At 34.3% G+C, this 20,629-nt stretch overlaps 1 protein-coding gene across 1 annotated transcript; it reads left to right on the plus strand.

Moving 5' to 3' along the window:
* The first annotated feature begins 2,160 nt into the window (after window positions 1-2,160).
* On the plus strand, window positions 2,161-8,743 carry LOC115456181 (brain-specific homeobox protein homolog). The gene is made up of 5 exons (XM_030185129.2): window positions 2,161-2,467; window positions 3,813-3,920; window positions 4,414-4,572; window positions 8,220-8,281; window positions 8,627-8,743. Exons 1-5 carry the CDS (start codon window positions 2,164-2,166, stop codon window positions 8,741-8,743), a joined length of 750 nt encoding a protein of 249 aa, XP_030040989.1. The 5' UTR covers window positions 2,161-2,163.
* The last annotated feature ends 11,886 nt before the right edge of the window (window positions 8,744-20,629 follow it).

Below are 20,629 nucleotides of genomic sequence, written 5' to 3' on the forward strand. Positions count from 1 at the left end.
TATAAATATTATAAATATTTGTATCTTATGTAATATTACGAAACGTAGCATTTACTTCATTACTAACTTTTGGTCGGGGATTAGCTCGCGTGCGGGTGTTTTTCCTGATTTAAAGCTCTACCATATACTTTTAAGTTAAGTATTTAATCAAAGATGACTTACCTGTGTGTTAAAAATATTTAAATATTTTTTTCAGTCAATATATTTACTTCTAACAAACGCATATCTAATATAATATCTCACGTTTATAATTAACTAGATTTTAACTACGGCTCTACTCGCGTGAAAAAGTTTGTTCGGGAAAAAAAGTAGCACATGGCACTCAGGAGTAATGTTCCATTCTATTAGTGACAAGAAAAAATTGGTTTGGCAGTTTCTAAGATTAGCGCGTTCAAATAAACAAACAAACAAAACTTTAAGCTTTATATATTAGTATAGATTATTGGGATCAGATGAATATACCCAACATGCTTGTAAGTACAAGTTTCGTGACATGGGTATTACGGATTACGTTGCTGAATGCTGATAATTTCAAAATGTAGACCCGAAACAAATATAGTATGTAGATTATAGTATACAGTTAATACTGTATACTATAAATATATGTAGTACTGTTGAAAAGAGAACGACTTATTTGGAATTGTCGCTGATCAACCGCCCTATTCAAAATATATGTGTGCATACTTACCTACATAATTCAGATTTTAATAATCGATCTGATTTTTATTTCTATCTCTATATTTTCTATCTCTCTATAAAAGATATTCTATTGTAAGACTTCGGAATGTGTTTATTGATATTGTATTCCGTTGGATTTCGTAAACATAATAAGTAAAAAGCTTCGACGCCAGGATTTATATGATTTTTTAGGGCTTTATATTTTATTTTTTTGGAAGCCACAAAATTTACAAATGACAATAACAGATTATGATCAGGACGATGATTCTAAACACTACAACTAATTAATACTACCGTATACCTACTAGTGCAGAAGCAAACATTTTGTAGACATTTTATAAACACTTCATATCAAGTTGATTAACCATTAAGTAAACCAATGTAATTAGTTTCAATTACCTCTTAATTTAAAGCTGATTAAAACTACAAGTGATAAAAAAACTAACCACTATTAACCTCATAATTAGTGTAACTTACAACGCTGCTGGTACACCTAATATAATATTGTTATTATTAAGTAACAACAATATTAAAAAATATGAGAACACGTCAAACTCACTTCACCCCGTAATATTAAGTATAAATGCAACAAAAAATATATATATCAAATTATAGTTAGTAATTAAGTATTAAGTACATTATTGATTTGTTTAATATTTTTCTGGAGTTATATGTCGTTATTATTAACTCAATCAGTGTAATTGGTTATCCATTTTAATTGAAATAAATAAATAGTTAGGGCGACCTGTTATGCTTACGGGGGAATGTTTCTTTTTTTTGCAATTAAAACATTGCAATTACAAGCGTTCTTATCTCAGGATACCTTAGATATCGATACAGGTAAAAGAGTCAAATACCCCTATTTACCTATATGGCTATCAAAACTGCCCTTCAATCATGACTATACCCCAATATCTTTTCGTCGTATCTTTACCCCGATAAAATATTTTAACAAACACACAAACGCGCCCTTTACATCGGCGACATCTCGTAATCTGGCGTAGAGCCACCCCCTCCACGGGGCGGGTCGTAGCCACCCTCAGTCAGTCGGCCGCTCACGGCAAATCATCTCGTTTCGGGCCAAACAACTGCCGATTAACACATAATCGATTTTCATTTAACGTTGTATATACGTTCTGATTTTTGGGGTAATCTATAGAAATATATGTGATTTAAATTATGGGGTATAAATGTGCGGAAATTGTGTGATTTTAAAATATTTATTTGAAAATAATTTAAACGAAAAAAGGTTTTGAAGTGATTAAAAGTGAGAATATTTCAAAAGTGTAAATAAATACTTCGGTGGCTAAAAAACCTTGATAATCTGATTATTGCAAACATATACATTTAAGAAAGTTTGAAACAAATTTTATAATAATTCAAGTGTTGATACAAATAAATAAATTTGATCTAGTGCAAAAAAATGCGGGTCAAAATGCAGTCAATAAAATCACCTTTCTAAAAAAAGGCAAGGAAATAAAAATAATGGATCACGAAACACGAAGTGATTCACCAACCGACACCAACCGGCAGGAACATTCAAAAACATCTTTTTTAATCGAAGACATACTCTACAGAGGCCAAGACACTAGGTTTAAACCGCCAATGACGGTTGAAAGGAGGCTAGAATACGAACCTAAACCTTTTTTCTCCGTACCTAATGAAATAAGGCCGCATGTACAAGCCAGAGAAGGGTCGTATCTTCAAGTGGCTATGGGGGCTTTAGGCGCATATTTACATACCCCAAATACATATAAGGCTATGGAAGCTCCTTATTTCTTGTCTCAAGGTAAGTTATTTCTTTGATGAGGTTTAAGAACATTTTTTCTCTCCGAAAATGGGTTATCGCGGGAGATTAAAGGCTACAATCACCTAATTATTACTTATTTTGATAGGTTTAACTTTCCGCACAAAATGTGTATGGATATGACAGTATACCACGACTTATCAGAAAATAAATATTATATTTCGTGTCAGCGAGATTGCTAGAGGTTTTCGAGATCCAAAATATACGCAATTCTATATTTATTTTGTTTTGGTTAATAAGCGGTGACCCCTCATCACATATTCTTTTGCACTTGATTTAAATTATGGACTAATAATTATACATTTGTGGGCATCAATCCTCAAAAACCTGATTATTGAGATAAGTAAATTTTACAATTCACAGTGGAATTGGTGTATCTAATTATTTAGAAAGGAAATATTGTGATCACAATCTACTAGACACTTTGTATGTTTAATAAATTCATTGATGATCGGAGTTGGTAACATGCCTCATGGTAAAATTCTAAGTCCTAATCCCTAATGGTTATCCATACAATGGTATTTATTAGAAGGCTAGAAAACACATTGAGTCGACTCCTACCTAGATGGACTCTTGTATAAAGAGGGATATGTCCTTGTACTCGAAGGAATAGGCAGACGCGGAACTTATTCATCCAGTCTTAAAATAACAACGAAGGAGAAAGAGTGACTTCTCGTGCGACACTGTTTTGTAGTTCAAACTTCGGGTGGAGTTGTATAACCCATAATCATATGGGTTATCGCTTCGATTATAATTGCTAGCAAGATGGTTTTCTGGTCTTTTCATTCAATAATATAAATAATAAAGATGAGTGTTTATAAGATGAAATTCGTTTAGTGGTTGGTCTCTATGGATAGTTGAGACGTAATTTATTTTTTTTCTTCTTGGTTTTCATTAAGATCGGCAAACTCCCACGATTTCACTAAATTTGTAAGCTTCATTTGCGATAGGAATCAATTTCTAGCAAATGTCCCATCTGGTTGTATGTTAGCCTCATGATAAATAACAACGGTGACAAACCTTTGTAAAACAACGATATTTTAAATCGGTCTGTGGGCTGTGGTTGGTAAAATAAATAATATTTAGTTAAGAAATACATAGTTAATTGTTTTAGGTATGATTGATTAGTTTTAATAAATGTGTTAACATAATTTTCAACTATATTTTTTTCTGGGTACTACTTTCTAAACTTATGCGGCGGTAGATATAGGCGGAATTTAGTGAGCACTAAGAAAGAATCTCTGAAATACATCTTTTTACGAATACACGACTAAAAGGTATACTAATTTCATAGACCATCTATTTTATCGTTGATTTTTATGTCCAGGCGTGCCGTACCACGCGCTCTTCACTCCGTCGGATCTATCGTTGTCGGCGCTGAAGCACTGCCGTCGGAGGAAAGCCAGGACTGTGTTCTCCGATCCGCAACTTACAGGCAAGTTATAGAACTAATTGACTCTATTTGCTCAACGTGTCAGCTATTGAATGTTATATCGTTATAATTGCCATATTCTGACGTCAGATGTTTTTCTTTTAATAGATACATACATTCTATTTCTTGTTACTTAAACTTTGTAAGTTTGGAAGGATGTAGACGGTCTTTGGAATCATTTATCTGATTCTGATCTGATTTTACAGACAGGTAACGTTATTCCTGAGTTCATTATACTCTACGTTATTCGTTAGAACTTATACTTCTAAGGCGGAGATTCATTTTAAGACGGACAAAGCTACGGACTTAAGCGTGTATTGTAAGAGTGAAATCAGATTATTGATCCTTGAAATTGAGTTTTTTGAGTTTCTTGCCCTTCTCATGTTGCGAACCTATTGCCATCACAATGCACTTTTATATAGATAGCTTTACGCCTTTTCCCCTTATCAGGGGTAGGTATAGGTATATGTTGTTACATGGTATATATTTCCATCAGGTTTGGAGAAGCGTTTCGAGTCCCAGCGATACTTGTCCACACCTGAGCGTGTGGAGCTGGCAGGAGCCCTCAACCTCTCGGAGACGCAAGTCAAGACCTGGTTCCAGAACCGGCGCATGAAGCACAAGAAACAGATGAGGAAACAGCAGCAGCAAAGAGGTCAGTGATTACTAATGCCAGCTCTGTATTTTGCACTATTCCACTGTTGGGCCTTCTCCATTAAGGAGACAAATTAGCTAGTTCTTGGTACTTATGATTTCCTTACGATGTTTTTCATAACCGCTCCGTTGTGAAAATGAAAACTAACTCACATACTTATGTGCTATGTTCATTAATTTAAGAATGTCTGCTCTTGGCAATATTGATAAAATAGAAGTCAAGACTAATATTTTAAAAGGGGTAGGATCTGGTATTTCTGTGTCGACTTGCTTATTCCTAACACAGCCTAATTGCGATATGGTTTTGAGATTTTCTTCCTGAAACCTTTGATAGTGAGCACAACACAAAACTTATATTATAAACTTTACGTGTAACCTTCACATCTTTCCATTAGACCTGCTTGGTGCAGGTTAGAAAATCTTACAACTCACAAGTATGTAAATTTCCACACGATATTTTCCTTTGATGAATTATATTTTAAATTATTACACATGTAACCTTGAGATATTGACATGGCCGGGGTAAACTTCGTCACAACAATCTGTTCCATTTTCTTGAAGACAATAGCTGTTTATTTTTATATTGTTTTTTTTAAATCTTCTCATTTATCTGATCCTTCTTCTCTGTGGGGTCAGTTTAACCTAGTGTTTGAAGTATATTGCAAAAAGGATTTGGATTATTTTTACGGCCAGCTGCCTGACGTTAACCGCAATGAAATATACAGACCGGAGCAACTCGTGCTGCAAAAGTCATACAAAATTTATTCTACCTACCCGAGTTTAGAAATTAGAGTTTTGATTTCAACAGGGGCTTTATTCTCTATCTCGCACGTTATGTTGACAGTGCGTAACAAGCATGTAACACAACCCATCATGTTTAGTACTATAGAAATTTGGCTTACAGAATACCATTCCCCACCCATTTCTCGAAGATAACATGACACGGCCGCGTTACGCGATTTCACTATCATACAGAATAAGGGCCCAGGTATCTCCAATTTAACACGGTGTTGGAAAACTAAGGAATTCCAGGTACCGGCAAACTAACAAATCAATTATCGGGAACTTGGCCCAAGTTTATACAACGCACGGAAACTTTTCGTCTGTTCTTGATAGTTCGCTGTTTCTAAGATTTTCAAACTAATTATATGGAGTATAATTTTGCGCTGCGCTAGGATCGAACGTTTAGACTACATTGAACGTTTATGTAATGAGCGTAAAGGTATTATAATAAAAGTGTGTATATGACATGAGATTCTATAGAGTCTATGGCTAATTCTGTAGCTCATGAGTCTTCCACAGACTAAAAACAGCTTTACAGCATATTTATTAGGATGTGAAGGGCAGCCAGAACTATTATTACAGAATATTACGTATCCCTTTAGCATTACGCCTACGTTGAGGTTTATGAAGTTATTGAACAAAAACATTTTTTTAAACTGCTAAAAGACGAGAAGTGCAAGTTGCTCATAGTGCCTAGCATAAAAAAACTATTCAAAATTCAGAAGTTTAAATTACGAAAAGCAACGTGCACTATAATTTAATGATAGATTTAGATGGTAATGGGTAATCTGTATTGAAGGACCTTATATGAGGCACCTCTCAATTAAATGAACTATAAGAGATGAAAACAACAATTATAATTTTAAGTAATAACAATCCCTGTGGCATCAGATCTCAGTCATTTTGCCAAAGTAAAGTTTTTGCCAATGTATAGCATAATGGTACGTAATTAAAAACCTAGTCGTAGATATTAAGTTATAATTTTATTAATCTCCCAATAAAACTGCGTTTGAAATTGATTTCAATCTAAGCTTATGATTTTCGGCGATAGCCTAGTTGGTTGTGGAACGGACTGCCGCGACGAATGTCCGCAGGTTCAAATCACAAAGGCACATACCTCTGACTTTTGTAAATTTATGTGTGACGTGTGTATTCTTTGTGAATTATCTCTTGCTTTAACGGTGAAGGAAAACATCGTGAGGAAACCTGCACACCTGAAAAGTTCTCTATAGGAATATTGAGGGTGTGCGAAGTCTACCAATACCACTACACACCAATCCGCACTAGGCCAGCGTGGTGAACTAAGGCCTAATCCTTCTCAGTTGTAGAGGAGGCCCGTGCCCAATTGTGCGACAGTATATAATCCAGGCCTGATATTATTATTTATATTATTTACGAGCTTATGAAAATTCAGTCCAATCATTTGAAATAACAATGCGCCCAAAGTAAATACTTGATGCACTAAGTACAGCCCCCACTTACCCCTCCCAAATGGCAGCAGGGCACGAAACTGCCTAATTGGCGCAGCAAACCTCAAGGAGCGCGGAATTCGATTTGTAATGTCGTCGCTTTGGCGCCGCAACTCAAGACGTTCGCAAATTGAGTTAGCGAGGCAAGATGGCGGACGTCTTGGTTGCCTAGCAACGGACCGCCACAGATATCGATTCTATGTCTATGGATGATGTTTTTAAGGATCAACAGGCTTGAGCAAAGGTTGTTGGTATGAAAGATAACTTCTTTCGTAGGTCGTGTTTTTTTTATTGATTAGTACTAATTTCTGAAGAGACCAGTGGTTTAACGCCAATATTCTTGGCCAGTTAATACTTGTAGAAGACACTAGATCACCATGTTATTACTGAACTGGTAATCTATGCATTTTGAGTATACTTAATCGAATGTTCTTCAAATCAATCAAGAATTTCAAAAGTACTCTTTCAGTCTTCTGATATGTTTTGGCGGGAATTTTCCTACGCTTTATTTTATAAATATTGTTAATATATATCCGTTCAGTGATAAGACAAGCTGTCATGTCATAGAAACGACTTCAGTGACTTATATTTATATCTAAAAACTTACTAGGCAGAAATTGGTTTCCCAATTAATAGCCGCTTTCAATAGCTTCCTGACCTTTATATTGCTTATATGGATTAATGCTTGCTTTTGTTGGTTACCTGTGTTTTTATAAATAATAGAGCTGTTAATCATTGTTTTAATAATATACAATATGATATTTAAAACGCTTAACATAAAATCGAATGTAAAAATATTGAAAAGAATTTTTGTTGAAAAGATAAAAATCACTCAATAAATACTCTGTAATTCGTTTTTTAACATAACATTACTGGTTCACAGTGCAAAAACAAAACGCTTCGCCGTTTGCATTTATTAAAGTTACGGATGTTATCTGTCACTGATCACAGTTAAACATTCAGAGATTTCGATATTGAAACAGCAGTAACAGTTAGCGTAACTTTTACTGTCGAATTGTGATAGGAAACTTCAGTTAAATGTTAGTAAGTTACTGAGACCGGCCGTTAGGGATCAAATGTCATGATATAGATTTCATAGCAAGGCACATGAGGCAAGTATGCCTTAAGTAACTAGCATAAATATAGATAGGGAAGACTCAAACAGGATCAATAGGTTTGCAAAGAGGGATAACGAAATTTTATCTTAGGTACGCCTGTATTACAGATTTAAACGATGCGTTTTGAATTCAGATGATCCTCCAACGGGCGTCCCGATGTATTTTGCATATAAATAAAATGATCTATAAACTGGCTTAATTCATATCTGCATCTTTATCTAGTCCTAGTTCGTTATGGATCGTCTCAACCATTTTGTTAACAGTAATCTTATTTGCAGGCGTCACCACACCCGTTGATTTTACAACCAAACACCAGCAACCCATCGTCGAGTGTCGAAAGGTAATTCGAGGTTTATTTTTTTAATTAATATGGCAATGTAGGTATTCATCTATGATAAGCAACGTATTTGGTACAACCCTAAATTATTAGAAAGTAATTTGTTTATAACTTAAAAGGTTTATCTATATTTTTATCTGTTTTCAGTAGTACATAATTCTCCATGACAAACTAAGGGTATTAACTTGGGTAGAGTCAGTCAGTCAATGTAGAGACTCACTAATGAGTTATAACGCTTGATAATTTTTTACATGATATATGAGTGTGCCATTGAAATTACGAGGGTCAAGATGAGAGTAATAAAATACCTATACCAGGGGTACAAAACTTAAAGTATACTTTTTGCAGACACAAGAAGATTCTCGAATGTCAACGACGCAAACATCGGATTCTGACAGCGAGCATAGTGACAGCGACATCGATATAGTCGGAGAATCGAATTATACACAACACTATAACACGTAAAGTCGTAGTGATGTGCCATTGCAACTTAGTCCGGGTCGATGAAGTTTGGATAAAATAATATAAAAAACAAATTACCTTTCCTGGTTTCTCCGTGCGGAATTTAGTTTGTGACAAAAATAATTACTGAAATAGTCTCAGTACGTTTTGTCTTGGAGTTCAAAGTTACTCCGTATCTATCAAATTTTATCAAGTTGAGTTAAGTGGTTGAGTTATATTTGTGAAAGCAGCAAAGACGAACACTTTATTGTTATTGTACGTCCTTTAATGATCAAAGTATGTGTAATTTTTTTGTATTAAGTTATCCAAATATCGTCCTGGACTATATAATAATATGTAAAGTTAAAATAGCGTGTTTGAAAAGTGTTATTATGGTACGAGTGTACACGTAGCATTAATGTATTTAACATACAATGTACATATAGGCGCACAATTTAATAATATAGGTAATTAAATTTTCAAAGTCACTAAAGAAAGTAATCTTTTAAATAATCATTTTTATTTCCGAATATGATCTCTACATTCCAGTTTTAAGAGGTGCAATAATTCTAACTTGCCTAGTCGTTACCTAGTCATTTTGTAGGAGATCTAATGTTCTATTCATGTAGTTTAATTTGTAAATATTACCCGTTAATGATATTACTTGACAATGTTGGAATTGTTTCTTCAAAGAGCATCGTAAGCATAGAAAACGATATAAAATAAAAGGCAGGAAATTTGCTTAATTTATAACAACAATCAACAATAAAAATGCTTGATGAGTATAAACCTCAATGTATTACATGTGAGTTGTATGCTTCGTTTCTTAAAATTTGGTCTCCCGACGGGCTGGGGCGTTGCATAAAGGTCAAGTGAAGTCAGTGTTTTGACGTTCAAGATTTAAGTTTTTTTTTTTAACTGAAAGTGAAGACTCAAATACATCGTTTTTTTGGGATAAAATGAAGTAACCGTTTTGTTTTTGAACTTTTTTAAGTCATTACTAGATTGAGTTTCAACTATTAAAAGTCTAACTTTGAACTAACTAAAATAATTATTACAATAAATATGTACCTATTTGTTTTTTTTTATTTTGATTATTTTCTTAAAGGACACATTTTAGTATGACTTTATCTAGTGATTTAACACACTACAATGGAATCTAGAAACCTAGATTAATTTCAATAAACAATTCATTCTCAAACAATCATCGGTTCAATAGAAATCGGTTTACGCTCAATAGTTAACAATAAGTTAATTGTAAGTATAATTTTAAGTAGTGTTTAGGTTATTATGAAAATCTAGTCATTTCATACGATAAACTCTATAAGGGCATATACACATCAAAGCACAGAGATAAAGCATCCTTTACAATAAACATTAGCACATCGCGACGGCAATTTAAGCGCAAAATTTAGTATCGTGTTTCGTCGTATTTCGTCGATTAATGACCGATACCTGTAAAGAGTAAACGATATCATCGGATCTATACAAAAATTAACTAATCAGAATGAAGTTTTTTTGATATGCTTACGGTGAGTTATTTTGTTTTTATACGCTCACGGCAATGTTTCCCCACTGCATCTGACGGTAAGTGGAATGGGATTCAATAGAATGTCGACTGACGAGAGATGATTACTCCTCAACAGTCGATTATGTCGGTCTGTTGGCAAGATATACACAGGTTGATCTCGGAACGCGACACACTTACGTAGGCCACTATGGCGGGCTTTAACATCTTGTGAACGGTGGTCGCTATCCGGGCGGATATAAAATATATCTTACCTTAAGCAAAAAAATGATCGGTTTATTCTTATCATTAATGTGTAGTTGGCCGTTATAGTTTATCGGTTTATCTTGCGATAGATTGGAGGTGAATCTACTAGTTTTATTAAGACATCTCTTTGATGTGTGTTGGCCTGCATGGTTAATTAGAAGGTTTTGTTCAATTAGATTTTGATTTGAGAGATGAAAATGAATTTATCGTTGAAAATAGTATTTAAATGCGCGGATTGTTTTAAGTCATTTGTGTTGTTATATTTTATACATATGTGGAATAGAAATAGTTTTGGAAAACTAATTCCATCATCATTATCAGCCGCAGGACGTCCACTGCTGAACATGGGCGTCCCCGAAAGATTTCTAATTTCTTGAATGACCCGCATCCAGAGACCTCCTGCGACTTATATTAGGTCATCTGTCCACCTCGTTCCATATTACTTGATTTTATGATTCAATGCTTGCGCAAATACAGGTATGTGTCTAATTAACTTGGACATAAGGTTAGTAAAAGCACCATTGATTCTATAACTACATACCTATGTTAGGTATGTTTATACCGACCGCGTTAGAATCGATTAACAGTTTGAGTAAGCAAAATAAATGTATATCAAGGAGAAAAAAGTTTACATTGAATTACTAAATGAAACTACCTCTGCTAACATAGTGCCAAAAAACATCTATGAATGATGAACATTTTTGCATAAATTCCAGTTTTAGTATTCTGACTTTTAGACCATTTGGTAGTTAATTGCGAATATGGCGTGTGTTAGTGTATTTCTTATTAAAAATGCTCTTCGTGTACTTTTTATTACTTAATATTTATTTTATTTCCAACTTACACTTCTTTATTTACGTATATGGTTTGAATAACTTATGGTAAAGCATTGTTTTAAGAAGTCAAGTATTTGGTTATATTTATTAACAGAACGTGAAAATAACCCTGTATATATGTAATATAAAACACTTGAGAATAATTTGAATATCATAAATAGTTCTGCGAAACATTGGTATGCAGGACACATCTCTACTTACCCATTCGGAAAAAACGCGCGAGCTTATGTAAAATTACTATAAGTTATTTTATTTATTTTAGAGCCGGGTTTACTAGCAATATAGTAATAGAAACTATTGTAATATTTTAACTATAATTTAAGAGTTTCAATCCGCCATTTTCAGTAGTAGTATGTACTAGAACCGATTTTTAGTAAAAAAAATATTGTAAAGTGACTATGATTTAGAAAACGAGTTAATGATTAAATAATAAACTATTAATATGTTATTTTATTTTAGCATCCAGTCTGTTTTAGTGGGAGAATATAGAGTTATACAGATTTTTTTTAATACCGGCATGGCGGAGACCCCGATGCACGCAATGGAAAGTGGAGTGGTTCAAATAGAATATCGACTGACGAGATATGATTACTCCTCGACAGTCGACATAATAATGCCGACCTGTTGAAACCGGATATACACAGGCTGATCCCGGAACGCGACACACTTACGTAGGCCACTATGGCGGTTTTTAACACCTTGAGTACGGTGGTCGCTAGCCGGGCGGATATAAAATATATCTTACCTACCACTAGCAAAAATTTGGTTGGTTCAATTCGATGAAATTTTCGATACATTTTTATAAATCTTTTCATACTGGTAGATAATCTTTGATATGAAGACTCATGCCTAAAAATAAATAGAGTTGAAGATGGTAAATAAGTTTATAAGTAACATAAGTCCATTTTTTATAAAAAATCAAGGGGTACTAATTTCTCGTCAATGGACATTATATCTGGTTCGCACTCCGCTTGCCATCAGGTTCATGAGAGTCATTTTGTCGTGTAGATAAAAGAAAATCAGTCGGCAGATGACTGCTTCGTAATCTAGCGCAATTGTATTGCGCGCTCATCGCAATGATCTCGGGTTTTATCCGCGGGTCGGGAGTCTGAAATTAGATCTTATAAATGGCTATAGTCTCCACTCACTTGAAATCTAGCACAATCAGGGTGCGATACACATCTGTATTCAAAAGGAAATGGCGTATGTAATGGGGTATGTACAGGAATTAATAAATCATATATATCATCATAATCAGCCTTAGTAAGTTCACTGCTGAACTCAAATAACATCAACATCAGTCACATGAAGCCCACAGCTAAACATAGGCCCCTCCTAAAGATTTCCAAGCGGACCAATGCGTCCGGTAAGTAAAAATATGAAATTTGTAAATCTAAATCGACAGTCAGCCGCGTTGATTATACCCCAAGTGAGACTTATAGGCCGCCGTAACAAAGTTTACGCGCCGGCCGTCGACGTAACCTCGTTACGACGTTCTCAGGCGCACGCACAATTTGCCCCTAATTCGCATATTGTTTGCCCCCATTACAAAGCATACGTGCGATGGGGTACATTTTATTTATTGAATGCCGTCTTATTTATTTTGATTGATTTAATTTTTGTTTTTAATTGTGATTATTAAAAGTATTGTACCTGCCTAGTAATAAGAGTTATTAATTCTCAGTTAAAGTGACAGCAAAATCGCATGATTAGCATAGTACGACTGCCCTACATAATACTTGCCATTGGGTTCCTTTGTCAATAAGACTGCTTGGAACACAATAAAAAGACTTTCCATTCGTTTCTTCGAAGTTAAGCAACGCGTTCACTCTTTCTCACATTTTCTTATCCTATTTCATTCCAAGTGTCGAGTAAATTACATTTTACAATAAAGCAGTTATTCGTTATAAATGCTGGAAGAATACCTAACAGCGTTTTGTAAAAAAAAAAAAAAATTTTTTTACGACAACTCTTTAAATAAAAATATTTATTCTATCCTATTTTTTGCCAAGTTACTTAAATCAATAAGACAGAACAGAGTTCTAGTAATAAAATTAAATCTTTACAATACATACTATCTTAATCTCCCCTTTTATGCAAATTATACCAAATGGACACTTCATAACGTCCTATACCACTCGACAGGTGCAAAAATACGTCCCAAAATACCCCAGTAGGGGTCCTTTAATCTGAAAATTCGCACTGATTACCTTTTACGGATAATAACGCCTTCAGACAATAAATGGATCAAAGCATACCAACCTTGTAATAAGTAATAACCCGATATATCAACCAGTGTTAATTGAGCCGAGGGGTACTTTTACAGCACCTTATTTTATTGGGGTAAGGTGTATAATGGAACAGCAAAGTTATGGGGTAAACCGGCACGGGGTATATTAAATTTGGCGGAGCTAGAGGGCGATTGGAAAGGTACACAACTCTTTTAATTTCACAGAAGCTTCAATATTGGAGTGATTTGATTAGGAATGGATGGGTTTATACAATAGTGAGTTTGTTATTTTTATTTTTTTCGTCTCCTTCGGGTAAACTGGCCTCGTATGTGAACTCCGGACTGGAAATGCTTGGGTTTGCTTCTGAGATCAGACAATCCTGTGAGGATTTTTCTTCATGATTTTCAATAAACGACCATTATCATTTTTTTTCAGATACGTCAAAAATAACCCAATTACATTTTTTTTACATGCTTACAAATGATTTATTTCAATTGGTTCATTTTCGGAAACGGATTGAATATTGGGATTGGAATTGTTTATTGCAAACGACTGTTAGTCGATACTGGATGATAAGAAATTTGCACTGCAGAAAGAAATTGGCAAAATTTTTACAGCCGGTCCCCTACTCGCTATTATCCTCGTCGAATAGATCCATAACTGGGCCAATAATGTTAGATAAATCCACTCAAGGTATCCGCGATTTGAAATTTGATTCCAGAATTCCCGGCCAACGTTTACTTTATACCGAAGAAACGACTATTTTATTGATAGTGTTGAGGCTATTTTTTTTTTATTCGAGCACGGCAAAGTGACCCCACTGCATCTAATGGTAAGTAGATTGGGGTCCAATAAAATGGCGATTGACGAGAGATGATTACCCCTCGACAGTCGACACAATTATGCCGGCCTGTTGAAACCGGATATACACAGGCTGATCCCGGAACGTGACATACGTAGGCCACCATGGCGTATAAAAATTGGCATGGCTATAAAAATACATGACATCAAAGATTTAAAAAATTCTTGATTCTGTCTAGAATATATCAACCAGTCCCCTTTGTCGACGAATGGCACTCACAAAGGTGCCTTTTTTGGAGGACGGATGAGGTGTGGCATTTTAGACTACACTTTATTGTGCAGATTTTATCACAACTTGCTTATGCCATTTTTATTTGATTATATTAGACGATAAAGTGCGTTTGAAATAAAAGTTGAGCAAAGTGTAATTTTAATTGCCTTATTTACTGGTAACTTAACTCAAGAGCAATTACCAAGGGTCCATACTTTACGTCACATTTCTGTAGAATCTAAATATCATTAAAACGATTTACAGACCGCATTTGTGCATGTGTACCTATATTTTGTGCCGGATTCTTTTTCGAAAATTTCACCTTTCGCCACTGCTTAAGAGACCAGGTTTTACAAATTAATTTTCGTTTTTCATTTGAGAATTTTGATGAAATGATGTGACGATAGACTTGCCACCTCATATTGGATTTGAACGGGAATAAAAACATGGAATTGTGGGCGTAAATTATCGTATTCTGTTCTTCATAGACAATCGCTTGACATTTTATTAATGAAGATGATTTCTAAATTTTAAAGCGTTAATTTTGTTGTCCTATTCTGTCTGAATTTAAATCTTATTTATTTATTGCTTTCTATGCTATACTCAAAATTAATGCAGACACGAGGTAGTGTAGGTGTATATTAAAAAATAATACACATATAATACATATACTTATATCTACATAAATACAGATATACTAATTCTATAAAATACATAATATTAAAACTAATAATTTCCTGAGAGCATTATAGTTGTTAATTTGCTACTATAGGCGAAAAAAATTAAAATATTGCAACATAATAATTTCCGAGACCATTATATTTGTGAATCTGCTACACTAAACGCGAGAAGCATCTGAAATGTTTATTTTAAAGTGACCTGTTAGTGAATGTCTTGATTTCTGAGCGAAGTTTACTACAAATTATTATAGAATGTTGATACGTTTTAATAAATACTTCTGAAATTTTCGCTTCTAGCTTCTATATGTTCTAGATTTTAACATTTTATATTTGACTATAATATTTTCTGGTATAAGGTTAGGGGGCCCTATTCCGTCTACGCGGGTAAATCCGTCATATAAGTACGGGCGTTCTAATCAATGGACAGCTTAAATAACCATATAGGTAAATAGGGGATTTCCGACTTTATAACCCATATGGCTCTCAAACCCGTTCATCAATTACTACGCCCGTAGTTACAAAAAGACGATGTTACCCTCGTAGACGGAATAAGACCCTCAGACCTTAAATCAAATCTCACAGGCGCTAAATTACTTGGAGATTTAATCGTACCTCTCCCAGATTCAAACCCCACGGAATACAAACTCAAAGCCCTTAATAGACAATAATAAATGAAATTAAACGTGTAATAGTTTTGACATGTTATAACTGAAGGGTGCCAGAGATAATTGAAAGGAACGGACAATATAAATATCACACAAAGAATGTGAGTTTTCATTCAGTTTTATGTATATAATGAAGAAGTATTTGTTTGTATGTTTGGGATAACCTCTAGAGCTATTTTAATTAATTATTTAAAATAAACATAGTTATATAAGCAATTTTAATTGTCATTTAGACATAATAATAATTATTCTTATACATTGTTTTGACGTATCATAAGTGCAACTTTGTTCGCCTACGTGATAAATAAAGTATTTTATCTATTTAACTTATTCTAAAGACTTTCTCCTTAAAAGTTCATTATATTTAAGTCTATGTTACTGATTTACTTTCTTTTCGAGTTAACTTTTGGTCGGAAAAGTTCGAAAAAGCTTCGATAGATCCGGGGCCAAGACCTTACAACAATATAAATAACATTGTATTGTAAAAATGGATATTGACTGGGGCCAGTTAATGTATGGTATCCCTACCCCATTTTCACCTCCCTAGGTGACAATTTCTGTTTAATTTATAGCGGGAAGGAAGCAACTTTTCTTTGCCCCAAAATTGGACAGTTGCACATACGCGTACCAATACGACCGCAAAGATGCGACAATTAACACATTAGACCCATAAATTAGTTCCAACGGTACTATGTCCAATTTTAAATATCAAATAGTTTGGAATATGGTTGAAATTTACAAAACGTTAAGTGCTAATATCCCTAAACGCCTTCCAATTAGGCGAAAGGTCACAAAATCCCTCGTCGTCGCTTAACCTTTTGATTACCCCGTTTATTTTAATGTCATGCGTTGCTACCCTATGGCCGGTCACTAGTTTAGTAACAACTTTTATGAATGAGACTTCTAGTAAGCAATATCAGCCCTGTATTATATACTGTCCCACTGCTGGGAATGGACCGCCTCTACTACTGAGAGGGATTAGGCCTAAGTCTACCACACTGGTCTAGGGCGGATTGGTAGACTTTACACACCCTCAAAATTGCTATAGAGAACATCTGAGGTATGCAGATTACTTCACGACGTTTTTCTTCACCGTCAAAGCAAGTGATAATTCACAAAAAAAATAATTTTAGAAAAGTCAGAGATGTGTGCCCTTGGGTTTTGAACGTTCATTCCGACAGTCCATTCCATCCCTAACTAGGCTATTGCCACTTGATTTAATGAGACGTCTACTAGGTATTTAGTCACTTGTATGGACCTAAATAAGTAACACAACATCGTTTATTTTTCCAATTTGCAGTGCCCGATGCCGTAATTGTTGAGTTAGAGAACATTGTAGCATAATTTACTTAATATAAAGATAATATATATTGTTTCGTGCAGGAAACAGTATTCGACCATTTTATGTCTCGGGAAGGATAAATGTAGTGCTATTTAAAATTAGTAATACGGAGTTCTGGAAGGTTCTGTTGCTAATAAGTGTTGCGTTTATAAACAAACGAGTGTCTTACAGCCATTTACAATTAACATAATTCTTTGCCAATCGCTGTTTTCACACTGTCGCAAAAATGTACTAATCAGAACAAAGATTTTTTTAGACGTTTTCAAATGAGTTGTTATGATTGGTTCATTCTCAGTATTGAATTGAAGATTGAGATTGGCATCGTTTATTGAAAACGGCTGTTAATGGTGTCGTTCAAGTAAAAACAACTCTAACACAGACAGTATTTAAAGTGATATGTCAAGTTATAAACGCTAATAGATGATAGTTATTATGTTGAACGGGAACGAAGTAAAGTTGTAAAGCAACGCCCGACGCCGCTCTGTTGACGGGCAGATAACGAGCTAGTTTAGGGCTGTCACGTGGTATAAAGAGTAGAAAAAATGTACTGAACTTAGATACAGTAAACGGTACAAGTCAAGAACATAGCAACTGTGGTGGGGTGAGCTCGCGTTTGTACAAATGGACGAAAGTGTATTGAAGTTTCATGGCACATGTAATGTAAGTAATAGACAACGAGCATCGACACCAAACGCGCCACACATTGAAAGGTTGGACGTCAAATCTCGAGTGTGCTCACGATATAATTTTCATATTATAATCCCATTTAAATTTGTTTAATTAAATTCTGTAATTAAATATTTTAATTATATTTAAGTAATTTTTCTCACGCATCTGACTTTTTGGCAAATTTCCTCTACTCCAGCTACCTACTAAAATCTTTCTTTCTTTCAACACTAAGGTATTCCACTATTACCAGTGGTTTGTTGGTGCCTATGTGTCCGATGTACTCTCAGATTCAATTAAGTTAGGGTGTGCCAGCTCGTCTGCATGCAAAGGCAATAAAAAATAGAAAATAAGTGGCAGCCCTGCATCAAGGGTGTGTCGTGCGAGTATCGCGTTACATATCGGGCTCGCGACAGGCATTGTCGTAAGCACACTCCGTCTATCTTAACAAGACGCTCTTTACGCATGTATATGTTTTAGCGCGTGGATTCCTAAGTTTTTTAGATTATGGAAGAGCTTTTGAAAAATTGGGTATTGTGTAGTCAATTTATGTAGGTATTTAACTGCTAATTTTGTAAAGGATTATTTTGTCGACTTTCGGTTTGTAAACAGTTTTCAACGATTATCTCTAATTATTAAGAGGTCTTCAATTTTGAGATTCTTGTTGCTGGAGAGCTTGTAACTTGTCGGAGGCTCGGCTATTTCTCTCCTTTTTTGATTCGCCATAAGGCCTTTTTAAACTACTGAAACGAATGGATAATCCTTCTGACAGAAAGAACGTTTATGAGTGGTGATGATCACTTAATACTGTTGAATGTCTTTGACTTAACGCTAAGGAAGCTTACCTGTATAATTTATTTTAAATAAATATATAAACGTATGACTATTCGTAGACTATATTTTATCTACCAGAGATTTATAAAAAAAGAAATGGATTAAAAAAAACAAATAATGCCGTAATAACAAACGTCATTTAATTACATTTTATTTTCTTTACAACTCGACAACTCCCGCCATTTTGTCGTCAGCGTCTACTTAATGTCAATTAACTAGCGATTATCCTACTTGACGCTAGATGGCGCGCATCGGGTTTCTGTCCTATGGGACTTGTTAGCGTATATCCAACGTAAATTGGTCCCTCATTCATAGCATTACATAGGCGATGTCAGGTTTTTTATAATGGGTTTACGTGACACTAATGAAAGATTATGTTAGCCAATATAAGATGAACTTTAGTTTTAGCAATTTTGTATATATTACGGGTTTTAATATATTGGTAGTAGATATACGACGTAAAATGCATATCCAGTTTAACACGAGCTCTTATTTGACCCATATCGTGAGCGTAGAGGGTTCTTGCAATTTTTATTTAATGAGTATCCGGAATTCAATCTTTTAAAATAGATTATAAGTTCTATATTGCATTGGTATTTACCAGTAAAAGATGTCGATTATCACGTTAAGATAAGAAAATATTGATTTTATGTTAATGATAATGTAAATTATTCATTTCTATAAAAATATATAAATAAAGCATTTCACGTAAAATTAAAGGATAATTTTACTTAAAAAACCTTTCCTGCTTCTTAAACACTTAATTTTAACCCCATCTTCAGTTCCATTGCGAACGTATAGGCTAAGAAAGCAAGCTCCTGGGTTTTATTTACAAAAGAGACAATAATGTTGACATTTATCAAATGATGCGTTGCTTGACTTTTTTATACCATTATCGCAGTCCAAACCATTAAGCATCATTATACTTATATAGTAATAAATCGCTCCGGTTTGGTATAGTGGTAGCATAAAAAGGCATCGGATCAGGAGGCTCGGTGATTCACAGATCAGGCAATAAGTACTTTGGGAGTCTTTTATCCCGAAAATAAAACCATCTTCCTACATCATGTCTGTAAAAGCATTGTTATTAGTTACAGAGACAGCAATTGACTAATGGAGATGTAACCTTCGCGAACTGTGGGTGAAATAGACATTATCTCTACAATTTCCGGACATATATTTGCGGGGAATGTTGTGTTCCGGTTTATGTGTTTATTAAGAATCCGTATTGATTCACAGTTAATTCTGATACTATGACGTGAAATTAAATAGAAGTGCTATCAGGCTTAGGTAGATAAAGGATGCCTTTCTAGTAAAACGTTGTACGTACACGCTTTCAACTTTTGGGCCCATGTTGATTTTACAACTTATTACCTGTACTATTTTCTTTATTTAGGAACATTAATAGAGAATATAATATAAAATAATCATAAATCTCCATGTAAATATAGTTACATTTCCATTGCATTTCTAATAACAAATAGACACAACATGAGTGATGTACATATTAGGAGCTAAAAAATGAAAATAAAATAAAATTATTAAACTATGGTAGAGTTTGTTTGAATATTATGTTACTAATATTATAAATGTGAAAGTTTGTGACAGAGTTCTGATGTTTGTTAGAAGTAAACAGAAACAGCTGAACGGATATAGATTAAATTTGGCACATAATAAGACCATGTCCCGGTTTAACACATAGGCTACTTTTATCCTGGTAATTAGCTTGTATTAATCCTGATAAGTAATGGAATCACTAGAAGTCACTTAGCATCAGAGGTCTTAATAAGAATTAAGAAGCCATTTTACA

Source organism: Manduca sexta, chromosome 28, assembly GCF_014839805.1.
Source record: "Manduca sexta isolate Smith_Timp_Sample1 chromosome 28, JHU_Msex_v1.0, whole genome shotgun sequence".
Taxonomy (NCBI): Eukaryota; Metazoa; Arthropoda; class Insecta; order Lepidoptera; family Sphingidae; genus Manduca; species Manduca sexta.